The sequence below is a fragment of the Nerophis ophidion genome, linkage group LG06 (genome assembly GCF_033978795.1).
Source record: "Nerophis ophidion isolate RoL-2023_Sa linkage group LG06, RoL_Noph_v1.0, whole genome shotgun sequence".
In the NCBI taxonomy this organism is placed as follows: domain Eukaryota; kingdom Metazoa; phylum Chordata; class Actinopteri; order Syngnathiformes; family Syngnathidae; genus Nerophis; species Nerophis ophidion.
In genome coordinates, this window is record NC_084616.1 from 71,015,405 (window position 1) to 71,040,537 (window position 25,133).

General features: G+C 40.1%; 1 protein-coding gene across 4 annotated transcripts in view; it reads right to left on the reverse strand.

The window, feature by feature from the left end:
• Positions 1-2,437: 2,437 nt before the first annotated feature.
• Positions 2,438-25,133, reverse strand: part of clcnk (chloride channel K) — a 142,517-nt gene continuing 119,821 nt past the window's right edge. For all 4 annotated transcript variants that reach the window (XM_061904778.1, XM_061904777.1, XM_061904776.1 and 1 more), the window contains 8 exons: positions 18,596-18,665; positions 14,749-14,859; positions 11,310-11,526; positions 11,103-11,239; positions 10,767-10,840; positions 6,077-6,157; positions 3,621-3,707; positions 2,438-3,520 (listed from right to left, as the gene is read on the reverse strand). In XM_061904778.1, coding sequence (XP_061760762.1) covers positions 3,482-3,520; positions 3,621-3,707; positions 6,077-6,157; positions 10,767-10,840; positions 11,103-11,239; positions 11,310-11,526; positions 14,749-14,859; positions 18,596-18,665 — 816 coding nt within the window. In that variant the 3' untranslated portion in view covers positions 2,438-3,481. The remainder of the gene's footprint in view (positions 3,521-3,620; positions 3,708-6,076; positions 6,158-10,766; positions 10,841-11,102; positions 11,240-11,309; positions 11,527-14,748; positions 14,860-18,595; positions 18,666-25,133) is intronic.

Here is a 25,133-nt window from a genome sequence, read left to right on the forward strand (position 1 = left end):
AAGCTAAATGAAAATTAAAAACTAAAAATTACAAATATTTTATCATTATATATTTGATTTCTTTGCATTGCAATTGCTGGTTGAAAGGTTTGTGTTTTAAAAGAGTAAGATGGGGTCTTTCACTCTATATTTAACCGGGTGAGGAGGAAAAGTATGATCATTTTCTACAGTTTTACTGATCCTTTAAATGCTGAAACCTTCAGGAATACAGGAACTACACTGAGTAATTGGGGCAATGAAACTTTAAGGAAAAAATAAAGAAAAATATATTAAGTTTTACTTATAAGAATTAATCGCAAATATTTGTTGCAATACCTCACAGGAATTAAGTCCTATTTTTTTTTTTAATATTTAAAAACAGTAGTTGTAATAATACGACAAAAAAGCATTCTATTTTACACATTAGTACTTGTTGTAATGTGATTTTATTTTTATTTCTTATTTTATTTTTTATTTGTTTTATTTGTCAAATATTTCAAGATTAAAGTCGCAATTTTATAAATAATTGCCAAAATAAGAAGACAAATTACAAGTCATATTACTTTTTTACTTCAAGAAAAAAATGCATTCACAAATTGTTTTTTATTATCAATCCTGAAATTTGAAATAGAAAAAACAACAAATACTATGTTTTTAAAAGTATTGTTTATAATTTAGACATACTGTTTTACTTTAAAGAATTTAGACTAAATATTACACAATTTTGTTCTAGAAGAATGAAATCAACATTTTATGAGACATAAGTTGGACAGGAAAATATATATTTTTTGTGGTAATACGATAAAATTTAAAGACGTAACAATATGAAAACAATATTTTTTTGAGTAACAAAAAAGCATACTATTTTAGAAGTTAGTACTTGTTGTAATGTGATTTTATTTTTATTTTTTAATTAAATTTTTTATTTCTTTTATTTATCATATATTTTAAGAATAAAGTCACCATTTTATAAATAATGGCCAGAATAAGAAGAAAAATTCTGTATTGTTACATTTTTTACTTCAACAAAAAATACATATACAAATAGTTTTTTATTATCAATACTGAAATTTTAAAAACAAAAAACAACAAATATTATGGCTTAAGAAATATTGTTTATAATTTAGACATATTGTTTTATTTTGAAGAATTTAGACTAAATATTACACAATTTTGTTCTACATGAATGAAATCAAAATTTTATGAGACATAAGTTTATTTCTTTTATTTGTCAAATATTTCAAGAGTATAGTCGTAATATTTATAAATAATTGCCAAATTAAGACGACAAATTCTGTCTATTTACATTTTTTACGTCAAGAAAAAATACATTTACGAATACTTTTTTATTATCAATATTAAAATTTGAAATACAAAAAACAACAAATATGTCTTAAGAAATATTGTTTATAATTTAGACATATTGTTTAACTTCAAGGAAAGACAAAATATTACACAATTTTGTGTAATATGCGTAAAATATAAAAACATTTATGAGACATAAGTTGGACAAGAAAATATTTTTGTTAGTAATATGATAAAATTTAAAGTCCTAAAATTATGAAAACGATACATTTTTTTTTAACAATTTCAGCAACCATTACAAATAGGTTATTCTTGTATAGCGTTTTTTTTTTTTTTTAACCTTCAAGGTACTCAGCGCTTTGAAACATTTCCACATTCACTCATTCATTCACACACTGATGGCGGGTGCTGCCATGCAAGTTCCTAACCCATCAGGAGAAAGGGTGAAGTGTCTTGCTCAAGGAACACAACGGACGTGACTAGGACGGCGGTAGCCGGGGTTGGAACCAAGAACCCTTAAGTTGCTGGCACGGCCGCTCTACCAACCGAGCCACACCGTCTCAATATATTTATCCCTAAATGAGCTAAAAAGCCAAACAGGTGTGATTACTTCAGTAAAAAGGGCAAATTCCTTATATAGATCAAATGTATTTTTAGGGACCGAATGTCCCTTTGGGACAGAGGACCCTATTGTATTTCTAAGGTTTTATTATTATTATACCGCCGCCTCTTTGAGCCGTAATTTGACCCCTTTAACATGCTTCAAAACTCGCCAAATTTACCACACACATCAGGACTGGCAAAAATTGCGATCTACTTAAAAAAACAAAACCCAAAACTCAAAATTGCGCTCTAGCGCTCCCTAGGAAAAAACACAGACAAAACTGCTTGTAACTTCCGTGAGGAATGTCGTAGACATGAAACAACAACCTATATGTAGGTCTGGTTTAGACCTAGATTTCATACACTGACCTCCTTCAGAAAAAATCAACAAGAAGTTGACAAAAACCCCTTCAAAACAAAAGTTTCCTAAAAAATTTCATTTTTGCCTTTTTGAGCTGTAATTTGACCCCCTTAAATGCTTCAAAACTCACCAAACTGGACACACACATCAGGACTGGTTAAAATTGCGATCTAATAAAAAACTAAACCCCAAAACTCAAAATTGCGTTCTAGCGCCCCCTGGGAATAAAACACAGACAAAACTGCTCCTAGGAAGAAAACACACACAAAACTGCTTGTAATTTACGGTACGAATGTTGTACACACATGAAACAAAAACCTCTATGTAGGTCTCACTTAGAACTACATTTCATTCATTTACATCCTTCAGCAAAAATCAACAGGAAGTTGGCAATTACCACTTAAAAAAAAACGTTTTGTAAAAACCCGTCACCTTTTTTCAAACATTATCTCCTCTGAGCGCGTTTGTTGTGTCGGCTTCAAACTCGCACAGAAAAAAGATTGAACCCTTCTGATTAAAAGTTGATAAAATAGTTTTAATTACTGCTACGGTTTTGATTTTACGAGCCTTCAAAGAACTTCTGCGCTGATGCTGCTGCCGTCTCCAGATGTCCGCTTAAAAGCAGGAAGCACCAGCGTGACCACACAATGCAGAGAAGGTAGGTACTGTGCGGGTAAAGATATGTTGACTGGGTGAAAGAAGGAGGAAGCAGTTTGACACCAGGATGCAGAGAAGATAGGTAATGTGCAGATATGTTGTCTGGGTGATGGCAGGAAGGACCAGCGTGTATGGGTGAAAGAAAGAAGCACCAGTGTGACCCCAGGATGCAGGGAAGGTAGGTAATGTGCAGGTAAAGATATGTTGAATGGGTAAAGGCAGGAAACACCAGCAAAAGTCGGTCCCGTCCATCGCTGCTTGTAGCTTTAATTTATCTTGGAAATCGATTGTTCCCCATCGAGGTAAAACTTGCCGAATTATAGGAACGCAAATCAGTACATTGAGTTATCAATGATTTATTATTTATTGTTTCTATTGTACACACATGTAATGTGTCTTTTGTTAGGGAATCCTGCTGATTAGAACAAGAGGTGAGGAGTCAGCGATAAATGTGTGTCAAAGGCCGCTAGTGAGCATTATTAGGGAATGTTGTCATGTGAAGCCAATAAGCAACTGACAACGTTATTAGAGCCAGGCCAACCATCCAAAGATGAATTACGGGCCCGGAGGAGTGTTCTAGATTTCTTTAGCTGCGTCTTCTAATATTCTCTTCATCTGGAGGAGAAAGGACAAGAGGACTTTTGGCTTTTTTCCTTTTCCAAGATGCCAAATGTTAATGAATACATCAGGATGAGCGAAGGTGCATACAAGATACCTCTAACCATGTGATGACTCCAAGCAGCCTTCCTCTGTCGGTGACGAACACAGTCTGAGCTCCAGAAAGACTCAGGATGTTGTATGCCTGCAAGGTACATTGTTATGGACCGACGGACTGGGAGATATTATTTTCTATTAAACACAATATGGTAGAAGTTCTAAAGTCATGTTTTGTTTAATTATGTTCTGTTTTGTTTAAGACTCCATTGTTTCATGTTTTTGCACTTCCTAGTTTGCTTTGTTTCCATCTCAACCCATTAGTTTTCACCTTGTCCCCATGTCACGCACCTGTTTTCATTAATCACCACAGTATTATTTAAGCCACAGCTGCCAGGTAGTCAGCCTGACGACATCACCCTTTATCACCTTCTACATACCCATGATATCCATGCTGATGATTCTGTTCCTTTCTAAGTAAGTTATCGTTATTCATGCCATTGATTTAAAGTTTTGTTTTCATGTCCATAGTTTACGTTATAGAATTAGTTTTGTTTCCACAGCCTAGTTTTTTTACCTACTTGTGAGTGCCTTTTGTTTGTTCCTGTTTTGAGTTAAGATTAAATCATGTCCTTAAGTTGTTGCCAAAAAACAATTACCACTTTACATTAATTTAAAAATAGCATTATTGCATTCCGAATGGTTAATAATGCATAGGTTTGTCATGACGTAGACTTTGGTGCGGTTTGTTTTCCCGTGGTGCAAAGCGACTGAACCGGACACGATGTGAAAGTAATGACAGCTTTTAATTAATCCATCAAAAAGTGAAAACAAAAGGCGCTCACAGCGGTGGTACAAAACTTGGCTAAGAAAACAAAAGCTATTACTGTCACGTAAACTATGGACATGAAAACATGAACTAAAAAACTCACTAAACTGTGGCTTGAATAAAGAAAACTTACTTGGAACGAGAAAAGAGCATGAAAAAGAGCAGCATGGATCATCTGCATGAATAACAAGGGTGTATAGAGGGTGATGTCGCCAGGCTGACTGCCTGGCAACTGCAGGCTTAAATAGTTATGTGGTGATTTACAACATGTGTATGAGTCCAAATGAATTAGATGCGTGACATGAGGACAGGTGAAAACTAAATGGGTTGTCATGGAAACAAAGCAGGGAGTGAAAAAAACAGGAACTGACAAAATCCAAAAACCAAACAGAACATAGCCAAACTAAACATGATCACCAGGACATGACAAGGTTAGTGTTTTTCATACCTACTGTACCATTGTTCTCGGAGTAATTTTACTTCATCAAGCATGTGTTAACAAACACTACCAAATAACCAAAGTATGTATGATTTGTTTGATTGATTGATACTTTTATTAGTAGATTGCACAGTTCAGTACATATTCCGTACAATTGACCACTAAATGGTAACACCCGAATAAGTTTTTCAACTTGTTTAAGTCGGGGTCCACGTTAATCAATTCAAGGTAGTACGTGCTGATATTCCTTCAAATCAATATTGGTATCGGCCAATGCTCAAAGCTCCAATATCAGTATCCTACCAGAGGTGAAAAAGTTGTATCAGGCCACTGCCAGTTTGAAGTAACATGTTAACATTTTTTAACTTTGATACATTTGCAAAAAGCTGTGAAATGTGTAAAAAGAAGTTAATTTAGAAACACCCCGGATATAAACTTTTTGAACTGCTGCCCTCCGGCAGGAGATACAGGACAATAAAATGCCGGACAAACAGATTTAAGAACACTTTTTACCCGAGAAAGTCATGTCTTTGTGATCATGTTCTGTTTAGTTATGTTCTGTTTTGTTTTTGACTCCATTAGTTCCTGTTTTTGCGCACCCTGGTTTGTTTTTGTTTCCATGACTTCCAATCAGTTCACCTGTTCTCACGACTCACGCACCTGATTCACTTGAACTCACGCACCTGTTGTCAATCACCAACGTCACCATTTAAGCCTGCAGTTGCCAGGCAGTCAGCCTGGCGACATCACCCTCTATCACCTCCTACACACCCATGTTATCCATGCCAATGATCCGTGCTCTTTCTCGGTCCAAGTAAGTTTTTCATGCCAAAGTTTGTAAGTTTTGTTTTATGTTCATAGTTTTCCCATTGTGCGAGTTTTAGTTTTCATAGCCAAGTTTTGAACCTCCACTGAAAGCGCCTTTTGTTTATACCCTTGTTTTTTGTAATATTTTTGAGTTAAGATTGAAGATGTCATTACCTTCACGCCATGTCCGTTCCAATCGCTTTGCAACACGGGAATACAAACCACACCATAGTCCAAGTCTTGACACAGCAATAGTGTCGCTGAACACGAGACAAGAATGACTGCGCATGTGAGCTACGCGCTTTGTATTTTTATCTATTTATCTGTGTTATGTTTTATTATGAATTTGCACTAAATTAGTTTTGTTAATGACAATAAAGATCTATTCTATTCTATTCTGTATGGTTGAGTTATTCATCAAAATAGACTGTTGCGTTCCTACCTCTTGTACGGTGTTGTGAGGTGACAACAGGGCCGAAGCAGAGTGAATAGTGCAGACGTCCTCCAAATGTGGATCCACATTCTAAAGGAGGACACAAAAATGTTTTTTCCTTGTAAAAAAACAACAACTAAATAAAACAAAAACAGAGTGAGCAAAACTACTTCCTAGTTGTGTTTTCCTTGCCATTGTGTCAATTCTGAAAAACACTAATTGTTCAACTTTATATTTTTGCACTCAACATTCGTGCCATAACTCAACATATTCAAACATATTCAAAGGACAAAATGTGCTTCTTGGTCAGGACTGCAGGTAAACTTTTACCTAATTACTGTGTTATCTCCGTTTTTGTTTTGTAGTAATCTCTTCTAAAAGGTCAGAGTCGGACAACAAAAAAACGAAACTAATTTTCCAATAAAACATATTGCTGATCCAATTAATATATATAAATAAATCACATTTTATAGAGAATATTTAAAGTTTTACATGTGTAATAAACACATATAATTGAGTAATTAAAATTTGACATCACTTTTACCTTCAGTATATGCCTGTTGCAAAGCAAGCAGCCCATATCAAAACCTCTTAAGGCCCAAGCTGTTTGTTTTCATGCTTTTCATTTTTTATTTCTCTTTGCTATTTGGGCTTATTGGACCCGCATTAGAATAAAAACTAAGATTCATCTTTTGATATGATGTATTTAATCCATAAGTAACAAACGTGTACTTCATCCTTTTTAGACCAGTTGATCTGCCGCTTCTTTTCTTTCTCCTATGTCGCCCCCTCCCTTGTGGAGGGGGTCCGGTCCGATAACCATGGATGAAGTACTGGCTGTCCAGAGTCGAGACCCAGGATGGACCGCTCGCCTGTATCGATTGGGGACATCTCTACGCTGCTGATCCGCCTCCGCTTGAGATGGTCTCCTGTGGACGGGACTCTCGCTGCTGTCTTGGATCCGCTTTGAACTGAACTTTCGCGGCTGTGTTGGAGCCACTATGGATTGAACTTTCACAGTATCATGTTAGACCCGCTCGACATCCATTGCTTTCGGTCCCCCTAGAGGGGGGAGGGGGGGAGGGGGGGGGGGGTTGCCCACATCTGAGGTCCTCTCCAAGGTTTCTCATAGTCAGCATTGTCACTGGCGTCCCACTGGATGTGAATTCTCCCTGCCCACTGGGTGTGAGTTTTCCTTGCCCTTTTGTGGGTTCTTCCGAGGATGTTGTAGTCGTAATGATTAGTACAGTCCTTTGAGACATTTGTGATTTGGGGCTATATAAATAAACATTGATTGATTGATGTTTAGTGACGCACAATTTTTATTTTCATAATTTTTTTCCAAATTCCATTGTATGTTATACTCGTCTGACACCACCAGATGGCAGTATAAGTGTCCACTTAAGTGGCCATAAGACCCCAATTCAGTAGTTTACACAATTTTGGAAATAAGAGCTAAAAGGTGCTGTCCACATATGTGGCCACTAAGCCTTTTTAATATTGCTTGGATCTTTGCTCTTCTTCTATCTTATTATGCCGTAATTAATACTGGCCAACAACCCCCTACATATTTTATATCGTCAGAAAGATTTCCATAGCGCCAACAGCGGCGTTTTGTTTTTGAAATGATTCGTTTTACCATGGAGACGCCTTCCAGGAAAAAGACCCGCTTTAGGCCCGGAAAACCGAGATATTACGTCTTCTTTTAGCTCAACCATACACTGCAAAAACTGAAGTCTAAGTAAGATTAAATATTTCAAATAAGGCTGATATTTGCTTATGTTCTGTCTGATAAGATAATTCTTCTCACTAAGCAGATTTTATGTTACAGTCTTTTACTTGTTTTAAGGGTTTTGGTCCTAAAAGATCTCAGTAAGATATTACAGCTTGTCGCTGAGATTTGATGACCTATAGTGAGTAAAATATGCTCGAAACTAGAATATCAACTGTTGCAAAGCTGTGTCATCAACACTCACAAGTATGAAACACATTTTTCAAAGTAATATTTTTTTATTTCATGCATGAAATAAAAAAATTGTGATTTTGACAAAATTGTGTCTCATAATTAAAACTGATGACAGCCAAATGAACTTTGCTGTTTTATTTTCAATGAAACAATAGAAAACACATACTCATATAGTAGTACAGTTGGCACAGTACAGTAAACTGACAGTTAGTATTTAAACATTTAACACAGGGGTAGGGAACCTATGGCTCGCGAGCCAGATGTGGCTCTTTTGATGACTGCATCTGGCTCTCAGATAAATCTTAGCTGACATTGCTTAACGCGATAATTATGAATAATTTCGCTGGTAATCACAGTGCTAAAAATAACGTGCAAAATATAAAACATTCTCATGCATTTATATCCATCCATCCGTTTTCTACCGCACCTGTTCACGAAGTCACATTAATGGTAAGAAGTATTTTATGTCACGATGGGGGGGGGGGGGTTGCAGCTTGCTGCGGGGTCGTTCCCCCAGGAAGGCAGACGGACTACTCGGGACATGGCATTTAGATAAAAACATGATTTAGTTTTAACTAAAAAAATATATGAACAAAAATCGCTCACAGCGGAGGCACAACTTGGGCTAAAGAACAAAGCTAACGCATAAACAGACTAAGAACATAAATCAAACAAAACTTACTTGGCATGGCATGAAGCACGAAACTACGGCAAGGCATGAAACAAGTCAGCACAGGGCGACTGACTGGCAAAAACGAGCTTAAATACTGCCTCTGATTAGTGCTCGGGAAGCAGGTGAGCGGGCATTTTGTCCACCAGGGACAGGTGGACAAAATGAGTAACCAATGAAACCAGACAAGGGAGTGGAAAAAAACAGGAACTTAAAGAGTCCAAAGGACAAACAGCACATGGCCAAACAAAAACATGATCAACAGACATGACATTTTATTTATTATTGGTTAACGTCAGAATAACAATGTTATGAAAAATAATAAGAGACTTATTATACTGTAAAAATGTTGGTCTTACTTAAAAATGCACGCATTTAGTTGTATTCAGTGTTAAAAAATATAATATGGCTCTCACGGAAATACATTTTGAAATATTTGGCTTTCATGGCTCTCTCAGCCAAAAAGGTTCCCGACCCCTGATTTAACATGAGACATTTTAAACAATTTTGAACCGAAATAGTTCATACACATTCAGATAAATTCTTCAAAATTACAATTTAAAAAAATGTGGCCGTACTAATTGACTGAAAGAGCACGGACTTGCCGCGATGATGTCATGTTGTCGATGGAAAAATACATTTTTAGACCATATGATTTGCTTGAGCGGCTAGGAGACCCCGAAAGTAACAAGCGCTTGCCTTGTTGCCTTTCCATTGAGAACAATAAATTAGTTTTTAGTATAAGTTTGCTGGTTTCAAGAAATGTAATGCCAAATGCAGTTCATCATGTCAAGATAATGGCACTAGCATTTACTTAATTTAAGAATATTTTTTCAACATATTGAGCAAAAAGGTCTCTTTTTTTTGTAACAAGAAAAGCGCACTTGTTATCAGTGAGAATATACTTATTTTAAGGTATTTTTGGGTTCATTGAGGTTAGCTAAATTGAGTTGCTTTGGAAAGTCTTAACAAGCCAAATTTTCTTGTTCTATTGGCAGATAATTTTGCTTTGTTAAAAACAAATACCCCTCATTTTTGTATATTTTTTTTCTTGTTTCTGAACACTGACTTTTTGCAGTGTACTTTCACGTAGCTTTGTGCTTAATATCTTATTTTGTTCACACACTTGTTTACTTTATCCCTTTTTAAAAAGTTTTTACGTGCGACGTTTGGTTTTTGGCCGAATGGGCATTTAAAAGAAATAAGCGCAGCCAGGATTTTTCAATGTTTCCCATCCTAGCAGATAGCGTTCACTCTAATTTTTTAGACGGGGCGGGAAAGCGTGCTCTTTTGCAAACATAATGTCTTCCCGGCCACATCTTTCATTTCCGAGCCGTGTGTTTTGGTAAACACATAGGCGTACTTGTCTTCTCTCAGAAAATGTTACTTTTAGGGTAGACATGTATACCGTTTTGCTTTCGTTGGCCTTGAAAGCCAGAAATGTCAGCCTTTTATCATTTTCCCTGCTTTCTCCTTTTCATTGTGATGTCTGTTTCCTTCAGCTCATTCGTCCTCAGCGAGGGGCACACACTTACAACCAATTTCAACCTTTGAGTATTTAAGCTCGTCACTGACAGCTTGGTCTTTCCGGTTATTTTCAACTGAAGCTCCCACGTGCATGCGCCTGCTTCGCTTCCTCAGTCCTGGTATGTTGTCTCTCCTTAGTCCTGTAATCCCTCACCTCTTTGTGTTTGTTTCCTAGCCTCCCAGAGGTAACAAGGATTTTGTGTTGGACTTTATGCTGTGCTCAGTGTGCCCTGACCCTTTTCCCTGCCGACCACTGAGGGACCTGTTTTTGTTTGTTTATTCATGGTGTGCACTTCTGCCCCATCGCCTTTTCTTATACTTTTTGGACAGTGCAACTTATATATGTCTTTTTCCTTCTTTATTATGAATTTTCGGCCGGTGCGACGTATACTCTGGAGCGACTTTTAATTCGAAAAATACGGTAACGCATGTCTTTCATAATGCTTGTGAACGATAGGCAACATTCCAAAAAACAGTGCAGTTCCCATTCAATGCTAATCAAAAAGCGGTTCCTCACAGTTCACAGTGTTTTTTACCTCAGCAGCTCTGCAGTGACGCAGGAACATCAGCAGCTCTGCTCGCCCAACAACGCCCAGCAAGATTGAAGAGTCTTTCAGGGGGAAAAGGAGTGGAGAGTAAATCAATTCCCTTTCTTTGAACACAGTCAGGAGTTACTGCAGCATTACACATGTGTGATTGCTCTTGAAAGGCTCATGCAGCAGACCGTTTTATTTATTTTTTTGCCCTTACAATTTGCCGCTTAAAGTGCAATTTCAGACTGCCTCATTTTCATGACCGTAATGTGTCTGCTGGATCAGTCTGGCATATATTTTTGTTACTACTTTGGACTCAGTGACTCCCTGTCTGCCCACCATGTGAGTCCACCACCGGGATCTGTGTCTCAGTGCTGGTGTTGTCCAGGACATGTTGCACCTCCTGTGGGCTTGCTGCTCTCTGAAGCTGCACTGTCCTCACACCCAGGACGTGTCCAAGCTGTGCGGAGACAAGCCTGGAGAAAACAAACATCATCAAGCAACCAAGATTCATCGTGAAAAAGACAAAGATACACAGTGATGTACTTGGGGTGTGCCAGCATGAGAGACGGCAGGTGTGGCAGCCTCTTGCTGATGGAGACAGCGTCATAGAAAGATGGGCGGTGCCCAGAGCGAGCGACGGCATTGGCTAAGAGCGTGGCGAGGAGGGCGGGGACGACATGGCTGAACTGACCGGTCAATTCGACGGCCAAGAGAGCTGGTGATAAAGTGTGTGTCACAGCCCCGGAGAATGCTGCTGCACCTACAGTACACACACAACAACACATGCATTGTTAGAAGAATTGTATCGAAGTTATCACGATACTTGGTGTTGAAATGAGTTCCCGGTGAGAAGACAAAAGCTGTCTTTGAACCGACCAAGAAGAAGGCTTGAAAAACTGCACTGTGTGTCAGGTTCAAACACTGATGACATCTATTAAACAAGACGAAAGGCAAAGAATCAAACAGAGACAGAATTAAATTTGGACTCAGATCTGAGGAGAGGCATGGCCACTGTACTCTCTGTACAGTCCTGCACCACGCTCTGCCCCCTAGATAGTACTCCTCCTCCTACTCCTCCCTTTTTAGACCAGTTGATCTGCCGTTTCTTTTCTTTTTCTCCTATGTCCCACTGTCCGGTCCGATCCGGTGGCCATGTACTGCTTGCCTGTGTATCGCCTGGGGACATCTCTGCGCTGCTGATCCGCCTCCGCTTGGGATGGTTTCCTGCTGGCTCCGCTGTGAACGGGACTCTTGCTGCTGTGTTGGATCCGCTTTGGACTGGACTCTCGCCACTGTGTTGGATCCATTATGGATTGAACTTTAACAGTATCATGTTAGACCCGCTCGACATCCATCGCTTTCCTCCTCTCCAAGGTTCTCATAGTCATCATTGTCACCGACGTCCCACTGGGTGTGAGTTTTCCTTGCCCTTATGTGGGCCTACCGAGGATGTCGTAGTGGTTTGTGTTGTGGTTTGTGCAGCCTTTTGAGACACTAGTGATTTAGGGCTATATAAGTAAACATTGGTTGATTGATTCTTTATTTGACTCCCCCCCCCCTCCTTCCCGCAGCTGCTTCCTCAGTGGTCATAAACAGCGTTGCCTTCGGTTCCCGAACAGTTAAAAAAAGAGTTCCATAAAGTAGTTCAAAGAGAGTCCCATAAAATAGTTCAAAGAAAGAGTTTGTAAAAATACTTCAAAAAGAGTTCCTGTGGAAGTTGGGCAGATCCTGCTATCTGTCCGCTTTGTAGTCCGAGTGGAGTTTTACGAGCATTCTTCTTGGAAGGTTTCAGCCTTTTTTCTTGTTGTCCGGAACACAATGTAATACGTTTTTTTTGTGATAAACAGTTATTCTAACACTGTGTAAGAAGGGAAGCAACATGACGGTTGTGGACGGGGCGTGGTCCACACGTCCCCTGTGGGCAGGGCATGAGCAGAAGCCGGCTGTGGAGCAACGGACAGGTGAGGAGATATCTCAAATATAACGAGTTATCTAATCACCTGTTTCTTTACTAGCAGCGTCGGAGACCATGAGGGGGAGGGGAGTGAGCGCTGACAGAGGGAGACGAGCCAAAAGGAACACGAGCAGAACGACATTGCACGAAAGAGCAAAAATAAAAAGACTTGTACAACCTGACAGCTGGGCTCTGCAGCCGTGTTATTGGTCCTAAAAGAACCCGCAAGGAGAAGTCCTCTACAACGGTGTTCTGTTTCTTTCATGTATTGTAATCAACAGAAAGATATAGTCTTGACCTAAGAACTACAAAAGCAAAAGGAAGCAGGACCAGACTATCCGGGCACCACTTCTTTGAACTGTTTTACGACCTTTTCAGTGAACTGTTAACAACCTTTTCTTTTGAACTGTTCTGTAACCAAAGGCGATGGCTGTTTATGACCCACGCCCCTTAAAAACTGTCAAGCGCTGTTTTGTCCTACTAATTTTGGCGGTCCTTGGACTCACCGTAGTTTGTTTACATATATAACTTTCTCCGACTTTCTAAGACGTGTTATATGCCACTTCTTTTCCCGTCTCATTTTGTCCACCAAACTTTTAAAGTTGTGCATGAATGCACAAAGGTGAGTTTTGTTGATGTTATTGACTTGTGTGGAGTGCTAATCAGACATATTTGGTCAGTGCATGACTGCAAGCTAATCGATGCTAACATGCTATTTAGGCTAGCTATATGTACATATTGCATCATTATGCCTAGGGTTGGGTATCGGGTATCGATTGGAACCGGGATTAACTTTCCGATTCTCCCGGAATCGTTCAAAAGTTTAAATTTCGATTCCTAGTTTCGATACCCAGTCCGCCGAGCGGAAAAAAATAATAAGTCTGCCGACCGGAAGAAGAAGCCACTGAACACCAACGAAGAAGCGCCCACCGCCGGAAGTGTTAGCATAGCTGAGCGAGTCAGTCAAGCATGGATAGCGGGCGTCGGCGGCCGGAAGTGTGTCTTTATTTTACTAAAAATAATGAAATATCGGCGAAATGTAACACGTGCGACAAGACTGTTTCGTGCTTAAGAGGGGGCACATCAAACATGATGAAGCACCTCCAAGTTCATGGAGTACAAATAAATGCGTGTCCCATCTTCAACGCGCTGCGCCGACCTTCTTCCTCTGCCTCTTCCTCTTCCTCTGGCTCCGGCTCCGACGCCCAGCCTGGCACCTCGGTGACTGCACGGCAGTCCGAATCCGGTAAGTAAAACAATATATATGCAATAAATAATGTGTTTTGCCCCAACGTTGAGGCCGCTAACAAATTAGCCCGCGTATTTTTCCATAGACAATTTACAACCATCCAGCCAGGCTCGGCGATGTGCTCAACGTACTCCGTTCACCGTAGCGGCAATGGGGAAGATGTCAGTGCCACAGACGGAAGAGTGCCGCAGAAAGGTCACTGCACACATAGTCCAAAGACTGCATCCCTTTTCAGAGGTGGAATCTCCAACATTTAGGTTAGTTAAGCAGTAATGTTAGAGCTAAGCTAATTGATACTGGGCTAAACAGTAACAGCAACATAACATATTTGTTTATGTTTGCAGGGATATGGTGAAAACCTGTCAAACACATTGATCCCGGCATGGTACAAGAAGAATCGGAATCGAGAATCGTCAGGAATCGGAATCTAAACAAAGAATCGGAATCGTTCGAATTCAAACGATACCCAACCCTAATTATGCCTCATTTGTAGGTATATTTGTAGGTATATTTGTAGGTATATTTGTAGGTATATTTGAGCTCATTTAGTTTCCTTTAAGTCCTCATAATTCAATTTATATCTCATGACACACTATCTGTATGTAATATGGCTTTTATTTTTTGCAGCTCCAGACAGATTTGTTTTTGTATTTTTGGTCCAATATGGCTCTTTCAACATTTTGGGTTGCCGGTCCCTGCTTTAGTCCAAACCAATATTGGTTGGGGCCCAACTGACACATAGAAGCACTGAAAAGATACAATCAACTGTTGTACTGTACCTGCAAGTGCGTAGCCTCCAGGATTTATAGACGACCACTCATTGCCTGGTGTCATAGTGGTGGATGATATGTAAATCATTCCCTCTGCAAGCAAACGACCAATGGCTGCCCCTGACAAAAAAAAACAGTCAGTAGTTTTATATAAACATTTGCTCTAACTGACTCCTCTTTTTAAAATGCTGATTTGTCTTCCAATGGGCAATGTTTGCACACAAAAAAAATCATGCATGATTCATTATTTAACCTTACATAAAATGTTTAATTAACTCACAGACATAGCAAAAGATCAAAAGAAATGCTACACAGAATTAATTGGACTTAACCATTACTGCCCCATAGGTTAATTGCAAATAACAGACCTCCAGCACACTGCAAAAACTGAAATCGAAGTAAGATTAAATATCTCAAATAAGGATGATATTTGCTTATTTTCTGTCTGATAAGATAATTCTTTGCATTAGGCAGATTTTATGTTAGAGTGGTTTACTTGTTTTAAAGACCTACTGAAACCCACTACTACCCACCACGCAGTCTGATAGTTTATATATCAATGATGAAATATTAACATTGCAACACATGCCAATACGGCCTTTTTAGTTTACTAAATTACAATTTTAAATTTCCCGGGAGTTTCATCTTAAAAACGTCGTGTAATGATGACGTGTACGCAAGACGTCACAGGTTTTTAGGAAGTATGAGCGCTACGCACACACACACACAGCTAAAAGTCGTCTGCTTTAACGGCATAATTACACAGTATTTTGGACATCTGTGTTGCTGAATCTTTTGCAATTTGTTCAATTAATAATGGAGAAGTCACAGTAGAAAGATGGAGTTGAGAAGCTTTAGCCTTTAGCCACACAAACACACGGTGATTCCTTGTTTAAAATTCCTGGAGGTGAAACTTTACAAACATGAATCATGACGGAATGTCAACCAGCAGGTTTCGGTGAGAAAATTGTGGTAGTAAGTTGCTTCTTATCGGAGATAAGCTGAGCTTGTGCCGTCCATAAAGCTGCCGTCGACTCCCCTGAGACATTGGCGTCAACACCCGGCCGTGGACGTACGCCTCCGACTATCAGGTACTATTAAACTCACTAAAACACTAGCAACACAATAGAAAGATAAGGGATTTCCCAGAACTATCCTAGTAAATGTAGTAAATGTCTCTAAAAACATCGGAATCCGTCCCAATGCAATCAGGTTTTGTTTTTTTTTACTTTTTTTTTTTTTTCTAGTCCGTCGCTATCAATATCCTCAAACACAAATTTTTCATCCTCGCTCAAATAATGGGGAAATTGTCGTTTTCTCGGTCCGAATAGCACTTTTTGTTGGAGGCTCCCATTAAAATCAAGGTGAGTATGTGAGGAGCCAACAAACATGTGACGTCATCGTCTGTGACTTCCGGTAGAGGCAGGGCTTTTCTCTTAGCGCTGAAAGTTGCAAACTTTATCGTGGATGTTCTCTACTAAATCCTTTCAGCAAAAATATGGCAATATCGCGAAATGATCAAGTATGACACATAGAATGGACCTGCTATCCCCGTTTAAATAAGAAAATCTCATTTCAGTAGGCCTTTAAGGGTTTTGGTCCTAAATGATCTCAGTAAGATATTACAGCTTGTTGCTGAGATTTGATGACCTAAACATGCTTGAAACTAGAATATCAAGTGTTGCAAAGCTGTGTCATCAACACTCACAAGTATAAAACTACCTTTTTACAGTAAGAATTTCTTATTTCAAGCATGAAAAAAAAATCATGACTTTGACACAATTGTGTCTCATGATTAAAACAGATGACAGCCAAATGGACTTTGCTGTTTTATTTTCAATGAAATAATATAAAATACGTACTCATATAGTAGTACAGTTGGCACAGTACAGTAGACTGACAGTTAATATTGAAACATGTGACATTTCTAACAATTTTTGAACAAAAATAGTTCATGCACATTCAGATGAATTCTTCAAAATTACATTTAGATTTTTTTTTGGTCGGGGGCAGGGCTGTATTTATTTGCAATAATTGACTGAAAGATCACGCACTTGGTGCGATGATGTCATGTTATTGATGGAAAAATGCATTTTTAGACCATATGATATGCCTGAGCGGTTCGGAGACCCCGAGAGTAAATAAATAAATGATAAATGGGTTGTACTTGTATAGCGTTTTTCTACCCTCAAGGTACTCAAAGTGCTTTGACACTACTTCCACATTTACCCATTCACACGCTGATGGAGGGAGCTGCCATGCAAGGCGTTAACCAGTACACATCAGGAGCAAGGGTGAAGTGTCTTGCTCAGGACACAACCGACATGACGAGGTTGGTACTAGGTGGGGATTGAACCAGGGACCCTCGGGTTAGGCACGGCCACTCTTCCACTGCGCCACTCCGTCTCAGCGTTGTTGCCTTTCCATTAAGAACAATAAATTAGTTTTTAGTATTTGTTTTCTGGTTTCAAGAAATGTAATGTCGAGTGCATATCATTAATGGCATCACAATTTTCTTAATTTAAGAATATTGTTCGACATATTTGTCATGTCTTGGTGATCATGTTTTGTTGGGCTATATTCTGTTTGGTTTTTGCACTGTGTAAGTTCCTGTTTTTTCACTTGCTGCTTTGTTTCCATGACAACCCATTAGTTTTCACCTGTCCTCATGTCACGCACCTGATTCATTTGGACTCGTGCACCTGTTGTCAATCACCACAGCACTATTTAAGCCTGTGGTTGCCAGGCAGTCAGCCTGGCAACATCACCCTCTACACACTTCTGATTGCTCACTTCTTGCCATAGTTTCATGCTTTTCACGTCACAGTAAGTTTAGTTTTGTTTCATGTCCTTAGTCTGTTTATGCGTTAGTTTTGTTCCTGCATTAAGTTTGTTCCCCGCCTTGTTTTTGTAGTACTTTTGAGTGTTAAAATTAAAAATATGTCGTTAACTTCACATCGTGTCTGGTCCAGTCGCTTTGCACCACGGGAAAACAAATCTCACCAAAGTCCAAGTTATGACACTATTGAGCAAAAAGATTTCATATTCGTTTTTTCTATCAAGAAAAGCGCACTTGTTATTAGTGAGAAAATATTTATTTTAAGGTATTTTTAGGTTCATTGAAGTTAGCTAATTTTACTTGTTTTGGAAAGTCTTGACAAGCCAAATGTTCTTGTTCTATTGGCAGATAATTTTGCTTAGTTCAAATAAAATACCCCTCATTTTTGTATATTATTTTCTTGTTTTTGAACACGGACTTTTTGCAGTGCAGGAAGTTGAAGTCAGACAACTAAAATGTCATGCCCATAGACGACCATAATGTATCTTCTCTGGGGAGCCTCTAATTGTTAATGAAGAAAATGGCTAAAAAGGCTAAAACTAAGACATTTAGATAAAACACACTACATTCCAAGTGAAGTGTGAAGTGAATTATATTTATATAGCGCGTTTTCTCTAGTGACTCAAAGCGCTTTACATAGTGAAACCCAATATCTAGTTTTTACATTTAAACCAGTGTGGGTGGCACTGGGAGCAGGTGGGTAAAGTGTCTTGCCCAAGGACACAACGGCAGGGACTAGGATGGCGGAAGCGGGGATCGAACTTGCAGCCCTCAAGTTGCTGGCAAGGCCGCTCTACCAACCGAGCTGTACCGCCCCATGGTACAATTCCATAACGTTGTTGTGTGTACTTTAATTTCACAATTGAGACACTGCTCTGTATTAAATATAAAAACACGCAATGGAACCAAAAAAAAAACACATTGCCATCTGGTCGTCCTGATTGAGGTCACCACCGGGTCACAGCAGGATGATTTAATTGAGAAGTATTGTTATAGACAGTTGGAGGCCTGACTCACCATAGATAAAAACTGGCATGACGTAACCCGCTGGCAGTGGCAGAGTGCAGGCTAGCACTGACATCCACAGCTGAGAAGCAGACAGAAACACACACACACACACACACACCCCCACACACACACACACACACACACACACACACACTCCAATGTGTCAAACATGAGTCACAAACCCACAATTCATATGCTTTAAATGTTGCAGTGCTACCAGGTCGAATATGAGGATTTTATGTTGTTTATTATTATCATACAATTCATTGTCATTATTATAGTGAATATTTATAAATGCGCATGGACACAGGGTTTTTCTGTTATATTAGATAAGATATTGTCTTGACCCAAGAGCTACAAAAGTGAAGAGGAAGCAGGACCAGGCTATCCAGGCACCACTTCTTTGAACTGTTTTAGGACCTTTCTGTGAACTGTTCTGTAAACAAAAGTGACGGCTATTTACGACCCCTGTCCCTTAGAGACAGCTGTTGCCATGTAATCAGGGAATGTTCAAATATGTGGAACGGCATAGCTCGGTTGGTAGAGCGGCCGTGCCAGCAACTTGAGGGTTGCAGGTTCGATTCCCGCTTGTGCCATCCTAGTTACTGCCGTTGTGTCCTTGGGCAAGACACTTTATCAATCAATCAATCAATGTTTACTTATATAGCCCTAAATCACTAGTGTCTCAAAGGGCTGCACAAACCACCACGACATCCTCAGTAGGCCCACATAAGGGCAAGGAAAACTCACACCCAGTGGGACGTCTGTGACAATAATGACTATGAGAACCTTAGAGAGGAGGAAAGCAATGGATGTCGAGCGGGTCTAACATGATACTGTGAAAGTTCAATCCACAATGGATCCAACACAGTCGCGAGAGTCCAGTCCAAAGCGGATCCAACACAGCAGCGAGAGTCCCGTTCACAGCGGAGCCAGCAGGAAACCATCCCAAGCGGAGGCAGATCAGCAGCGCAGAGATGTCCCCAGCCGATACACAGGCAAGCAGTACATGGCCACCGGATCGGACTGGACCCCCTCCACAGGGGAGAGTGGGACATAAAAGAAAAAGAAAAGAAACAGCAGATCAACTGGTCTAAAAAGGGAGTCTATTTAAAGGCTACAGTATACAAATGAGTTTTAAGGTGAGACTTAAATGCTTCTACTGAGGTGGCATCTCGAACTGTTACCGGGAGGGCATTCCAGAGTACTGGAGCCCGAACGGAAAACGCTCTATAGCCCGCAGACTTTTTTTGGGCTTTGGGAATCACTAATAAGCCGGAGTCCTTTGAACGCAGATTTCTTGCCGGGACATATGGTACAATACAATCGGCAAGATAGGATGGAGCTAGACCGTGTAGTATTTTATACGTAAGTAGTAAAACCTTAAAGTCACATCTTAAGTGCACAGGAAGCCAGTGCAGGTGAGCCAGTACAGGCGTAATGTGATCAAACTTTCTTGTTCTTGTCAAAAGTCTAGCAGCCGCATTTTGTACCAACTGTAATCTTTTAATGCTAGACATGGGGAGACCCGAAAATAATACGTTACAGTAATCGAGGCGAGACGTAACAAACGCATGGATAATGATCTCAGCGTCTTTAGTGGACAGAATGGAGCGAATTTTAGCGATATTACGGAGATGAAAGAAGGCCGTTTTAGTAACGCTTTTAATGTGTGCCTCAAAGGAGAGAGTTGGGTCGAAGATAATACCCAGATTCTTTACCGTGTCGCCTTGTTTAATTGTTTGGTTGTCAAATGTTAGAGTTGTATTATTAAATAGAGTTCGGTGTCTAGCAGGACCGATAATCAGCATTTCCGTTTTTTTGGCGTTGAGTTGCAAAAAGTTAGCGGACATCCATTGTTTAATTTCATTAAGACACGCCTCCAGCTGACTACAATCCGGCGTGTTGGTCAGCTTTAGGGGCATGTAGAGTTGGGTGTCATCAGCATAACAGTGAAAGCTAACACCGTATTTGCGTATGATGTCACCTAGCGGCAGCATGTAGATGCTGAAGAGTGCAGGGCCGAGGACCGAACCCTGGGGAACTCCACACGTTACCTTAACGTAGTCCGAGGTCACATTGTTATGGGAGACACACTGCATCCTATCAGTAAGATAAGAGTTAAACCAAGACAGGGCTAAGTCTGACATACCAATTCGTGTTTTGATACGTTCTAATAAAATATTATGATCGACGGTATCGAAAGCAGCGCTAAGATCGAGGAGCAGCAACATAGATGACGCATTTAGAATCCATCGTTAGCAATAGATCATTAGTCATTTTTGCGAGGGCTGTCTCCGTCGAGTGATTTGCCCTGAAACCGGATTGAAAGGTTTCACATAGATTGTTAGACGCTAAGTGTTCATTTAACTGCTCCGCAACAATTTTTTCGAGGATTTTTGAAATAAAGGGAAGGTGAGACACCGGTCGGTAGTTTACCATGAGGTCAGGATCGAGGTTAGGTCTTTTAAGAAGAGGATGAATAACCGCTTTTTTGAATGCTAGGGGAACAGTGCCCGAGGAAAGTGATAAGTTTATAATATTTAGCACTGATGGACCTAATAATACAAAGAGCTCCTTGATCAGTTTCCCAGGAAGAGGGTTAAAGTAAACATGTTGTTTGTTTTATTCCATTTACACGTTGTAACAATTCCTCTAATGTTATTTCCTCAAAACGAGAGAAACTATTTTGGAGGGCAGTATCCGCCGTATATACGATCGTGTCAGTGTTAATAGAACCCCGTTGTAGCTGGGACGCATTGTCTTTAATCTCCTTTCTAATGACTTCAATTTTCTTACTAAAGAATTGCATAAAGTCATCAGCTGAGTGGTTGGAGCTACTGGAAGGAGTCCCTTGTTGGGTTAGTGATGCTACCGTACTAAACAAAAATTTAGGATCGTTTTTATTACGGTGGATGAGATTTGAGTAATAATTAGCTTTAGCTAAGGTAAGCATGCGTTTATAAGTTATTAAACCATCACTAAATGCTTGATGGTGCACCTCAAGTTTAGTCGTGCGCCATTTGCGTTCCAGCTTTCTGCATAATAATTTCTGAGCTCTAGTTTCTTCTGTAAACCACGGGGTGCGCTTTTTTGGAGCCTTTTTTAACTTTAGCGGTGCTATGTTATCAATGGTTTCGCGCAGGGCGTCGTTAAAGTTGTTAGTGAGGTTATCAATAGAGCCCACATACTTTGGGAATGGTGCCATTACCGAGGGCAGTAGGTCAGCAAGAGTTGTCGTTGTGGCCGTATTAATGTTGCGGCTGCTATAGCAGTTATTATTATTATTAGTTTGACGAACATGCGTCTGAACCTCGAATTTTATAAGGTAATGATCGGACAATACTTTAGTATACGGGAGTATCGTAACTTTGGAAGCGGTGATACCCCTGACAAGCACTAGGTCTATCGTATTACCGTTGCGATGCGTGGGTTCATTTATTATTTGTGTGAGACCACAGCTATCAATTATAGTCTGGAGCGCTACGCACGGTGGGTCCGATGGGGTATTCATATGGATATTAAAGTCCCCCATTATGATTATATTATCGGCGTGTGTCACTAGATCAGCAACGAACTCTGAGAATTCATTGATAAAGTCCGAACAGGGCCCTGGGGGGCGGTAGATAACAGCCAGGTGTAGAGGCAGCGGTGTGACAGACCTCATAGTAAGCACCTCAAACGATTTATATTTATTATTTATGTTAGGACTAAGGTTAAAGTTTTCGTTGTATATTAGTGCGACCCCCCCACCCCTTTTAAGCGGACGGGCAATATGCGCATGTGTAAAGTTAGGAGGACATGCCTCATTTAGCGCAAAAAAGTCGTTTGGTTTAAGCCAGGTTTCGCTGAGACCGATGACGTTAAGATTGTTGTCTCTGATGATATCATTAACTAACAACATTTTGGGAGACAATGATCTTATGTTTAAAAAACCTATATTATAGGTAGTGGGCTGTTTTAGGGAATTTTTGATCAAATTATCCGTAGTAGCAATATTAATAATGTTGTGTTTATTATGCCCAGTGCATTCAGTATAATTACGGCCATATCTAGGAATTGATACGACGGGAATGTTCCGATTGTTTGTTTGTTGCTTTGATAAACTGCACGCATCATGGTTAGCCACCTCAGTAACAGGGATTTTCCGATTGTTTGTTTGTTGCTTTGATAAACTGCACGCATCATAGTTAGCCACCTCAGTAAAACACATGTCCAACTCTGAAACACTCAAAGCAGAAAAAACTTGTTCTAATTTAACTGACTCCTTACCCAGACCAGTAGTCTCGCATCCTTTATTTAAATCCGTCTTCAGGGTGGAGGGAAGTGGTGTTCTGTGGGGATTAGCCTTCTGCTTTGTTTTTAGCCCCGCTCGACATCCGCGTTTCCGATCACACCGCTGGCGTCTGCTCCGTAGACGGCCCCCGCTGCTACTAGACTCCGCTGCTTCACAGGCCGCTGGATGTAGCCGCCGACGTATTCCCATGCTAGTTAGCATGTTTAGCACGCCCGCGTCTATCAGTCCAAAACGGTCCGATATGTCCATATCCAGAAGTGTCTGGCGGTCGTACGTGATCACGGAGTGACCACGATGCGAGCCAGCCATGAAGTCTGCAGAACTGTCCGGCATTTCCGCCAAATGTTCCATCTTTAGCAAGAGCACCGCAGTGTCGCAGCCCGTCCGGGCGCCGCCATCTTGCTTTACCCACCTGCTTCCCAGTGCCACCCACACTGGTTTAAATGTAACTTAGATATTGGGTGTTACTATGTAAAGCGCTTTGAGTCACTTGAGAAAAGCGCTATATAAATATAATTCACATAAGAGGGGGGTGTACAATCTTTCGCCAGAGCGTGCTGAGATACAGTAAAAGGGTAGAGTGTCCAGGCTTCTCTCCTCAAATTGAGGCAAATTTTATTCTGTCTCTGTTTAATTAATTGCTTCTTGTCTTGTTTAATAGATGTCATCAATGTTTGAAGCTGACATACACTGTAGAGTTACACGTCTTATATTAATACATAATGACAAGCAATTCTTGTTTATGTACAATTTCACTCATATTTCCTTATGATGTGAATATCAGGGACACAGCATTATATGAATACTAATAAATATTTTCTGGTAACTGTGTAATTATTCCTTAAATGGGAACTGCACTTTTTTGATTAAATGTTACCTATCAATCACAATTAGAGGTGTCCGATACACTGCCGATATTATCGGCCGACAAATGCTTTAAAATGTAATATCGGAAATTATCGGTATCGGTTTCAAAAAGCAATATTTTTGACTTTTTAAAATGCCGCTGTACAGAGCGGTACACAGACGTAAGGAGAAGTACAGAGCGTCAAAAAACCTTGAAGGCACTGCCTTTGCGTGCCGGCCCAATCACATAATACCTACAGCTTTTCACAAACAGAAGTGAATGCGATGCATACTTGGTCAACAGCCATACAGGTGACACTGAGGGTGGCCGTATTAACAACTTTAACACTTTTACAAATATGCGCCACACTGTGAATCCACGCCAAACAAAAATGACACACACATTTTGGGAGAACATCCAGAACGTAACACAACAGAACAAATACCCAGAATCCATTGCAGCACTAACTCTTCCGGGACGCTACAATATACACCCCCTGCTGCCCCCTACCCCCCCATCTCAAACCCGCCCACCTCAACCTCCTCATGCTCTCTCAGGAAGAGCATGTCCCAAATTCCAAGCTGCTGTTTTGAGGCATGTCAAACAAAAAAAATGCACTTTGTGACTTCAATAATAAATATGGCAGTGCCGTGTTAGCATTTTTTTCCATAATTTGAGTTGATTTATTTTGTAAAACCTTGTTACATTGTTTAATGCATCCGGCGGGGCATCACAACAAAATTAAGCATAACAATGTGTTATATATGTTGGTATCGGTTGATATCGGAATCAGTAATTAAGACTTGGACAATATTGGAATATCGGATATCGGCAATAAAGCCATTATCGGACATCTCTATTCACAATCATTATGAAAGACATAATGATGTATGTTAATCTTTTTTCAATGCATTCTAAATATTATATAAATGTGAATAAAAGTCCACTTGGAGCGGAGCCAATGGGAGCTGCACTACTCCGCCCATAAAATCAGATAAATGACCATTCAAAAAGCGCCAACAACACTCCATTTACATTTTGTGATTTTATTATTAAGAATTAGTGCTATTGTTAGTATAAGCGCTAACGCACGAAACTTATTTACTGCGGCGACATAATCACTTCCTTGTGTCCTTATGTTTACATCCTCGTTTCCTTGCTCCCTGTAAGTTCGTATTATAGGGCTGCGGAGACAGATGTTGTCAGCGCTGCCTGCAGGAGCAAAGGTCACCGCCTCTGTCCATGGTGCTGAGGACAGACCACCATCAGACGGGGGGGGCGTGGCAGTGCTGACGGCGAGACACAGCTGGCAGGTGATTAGATTTCACAGGTGGTACGCGTTAATCTAATCATCGGTTGTCTTTAACAATAAGCGGCCGGGAGCAGGAAGGGAAAGAGGATAC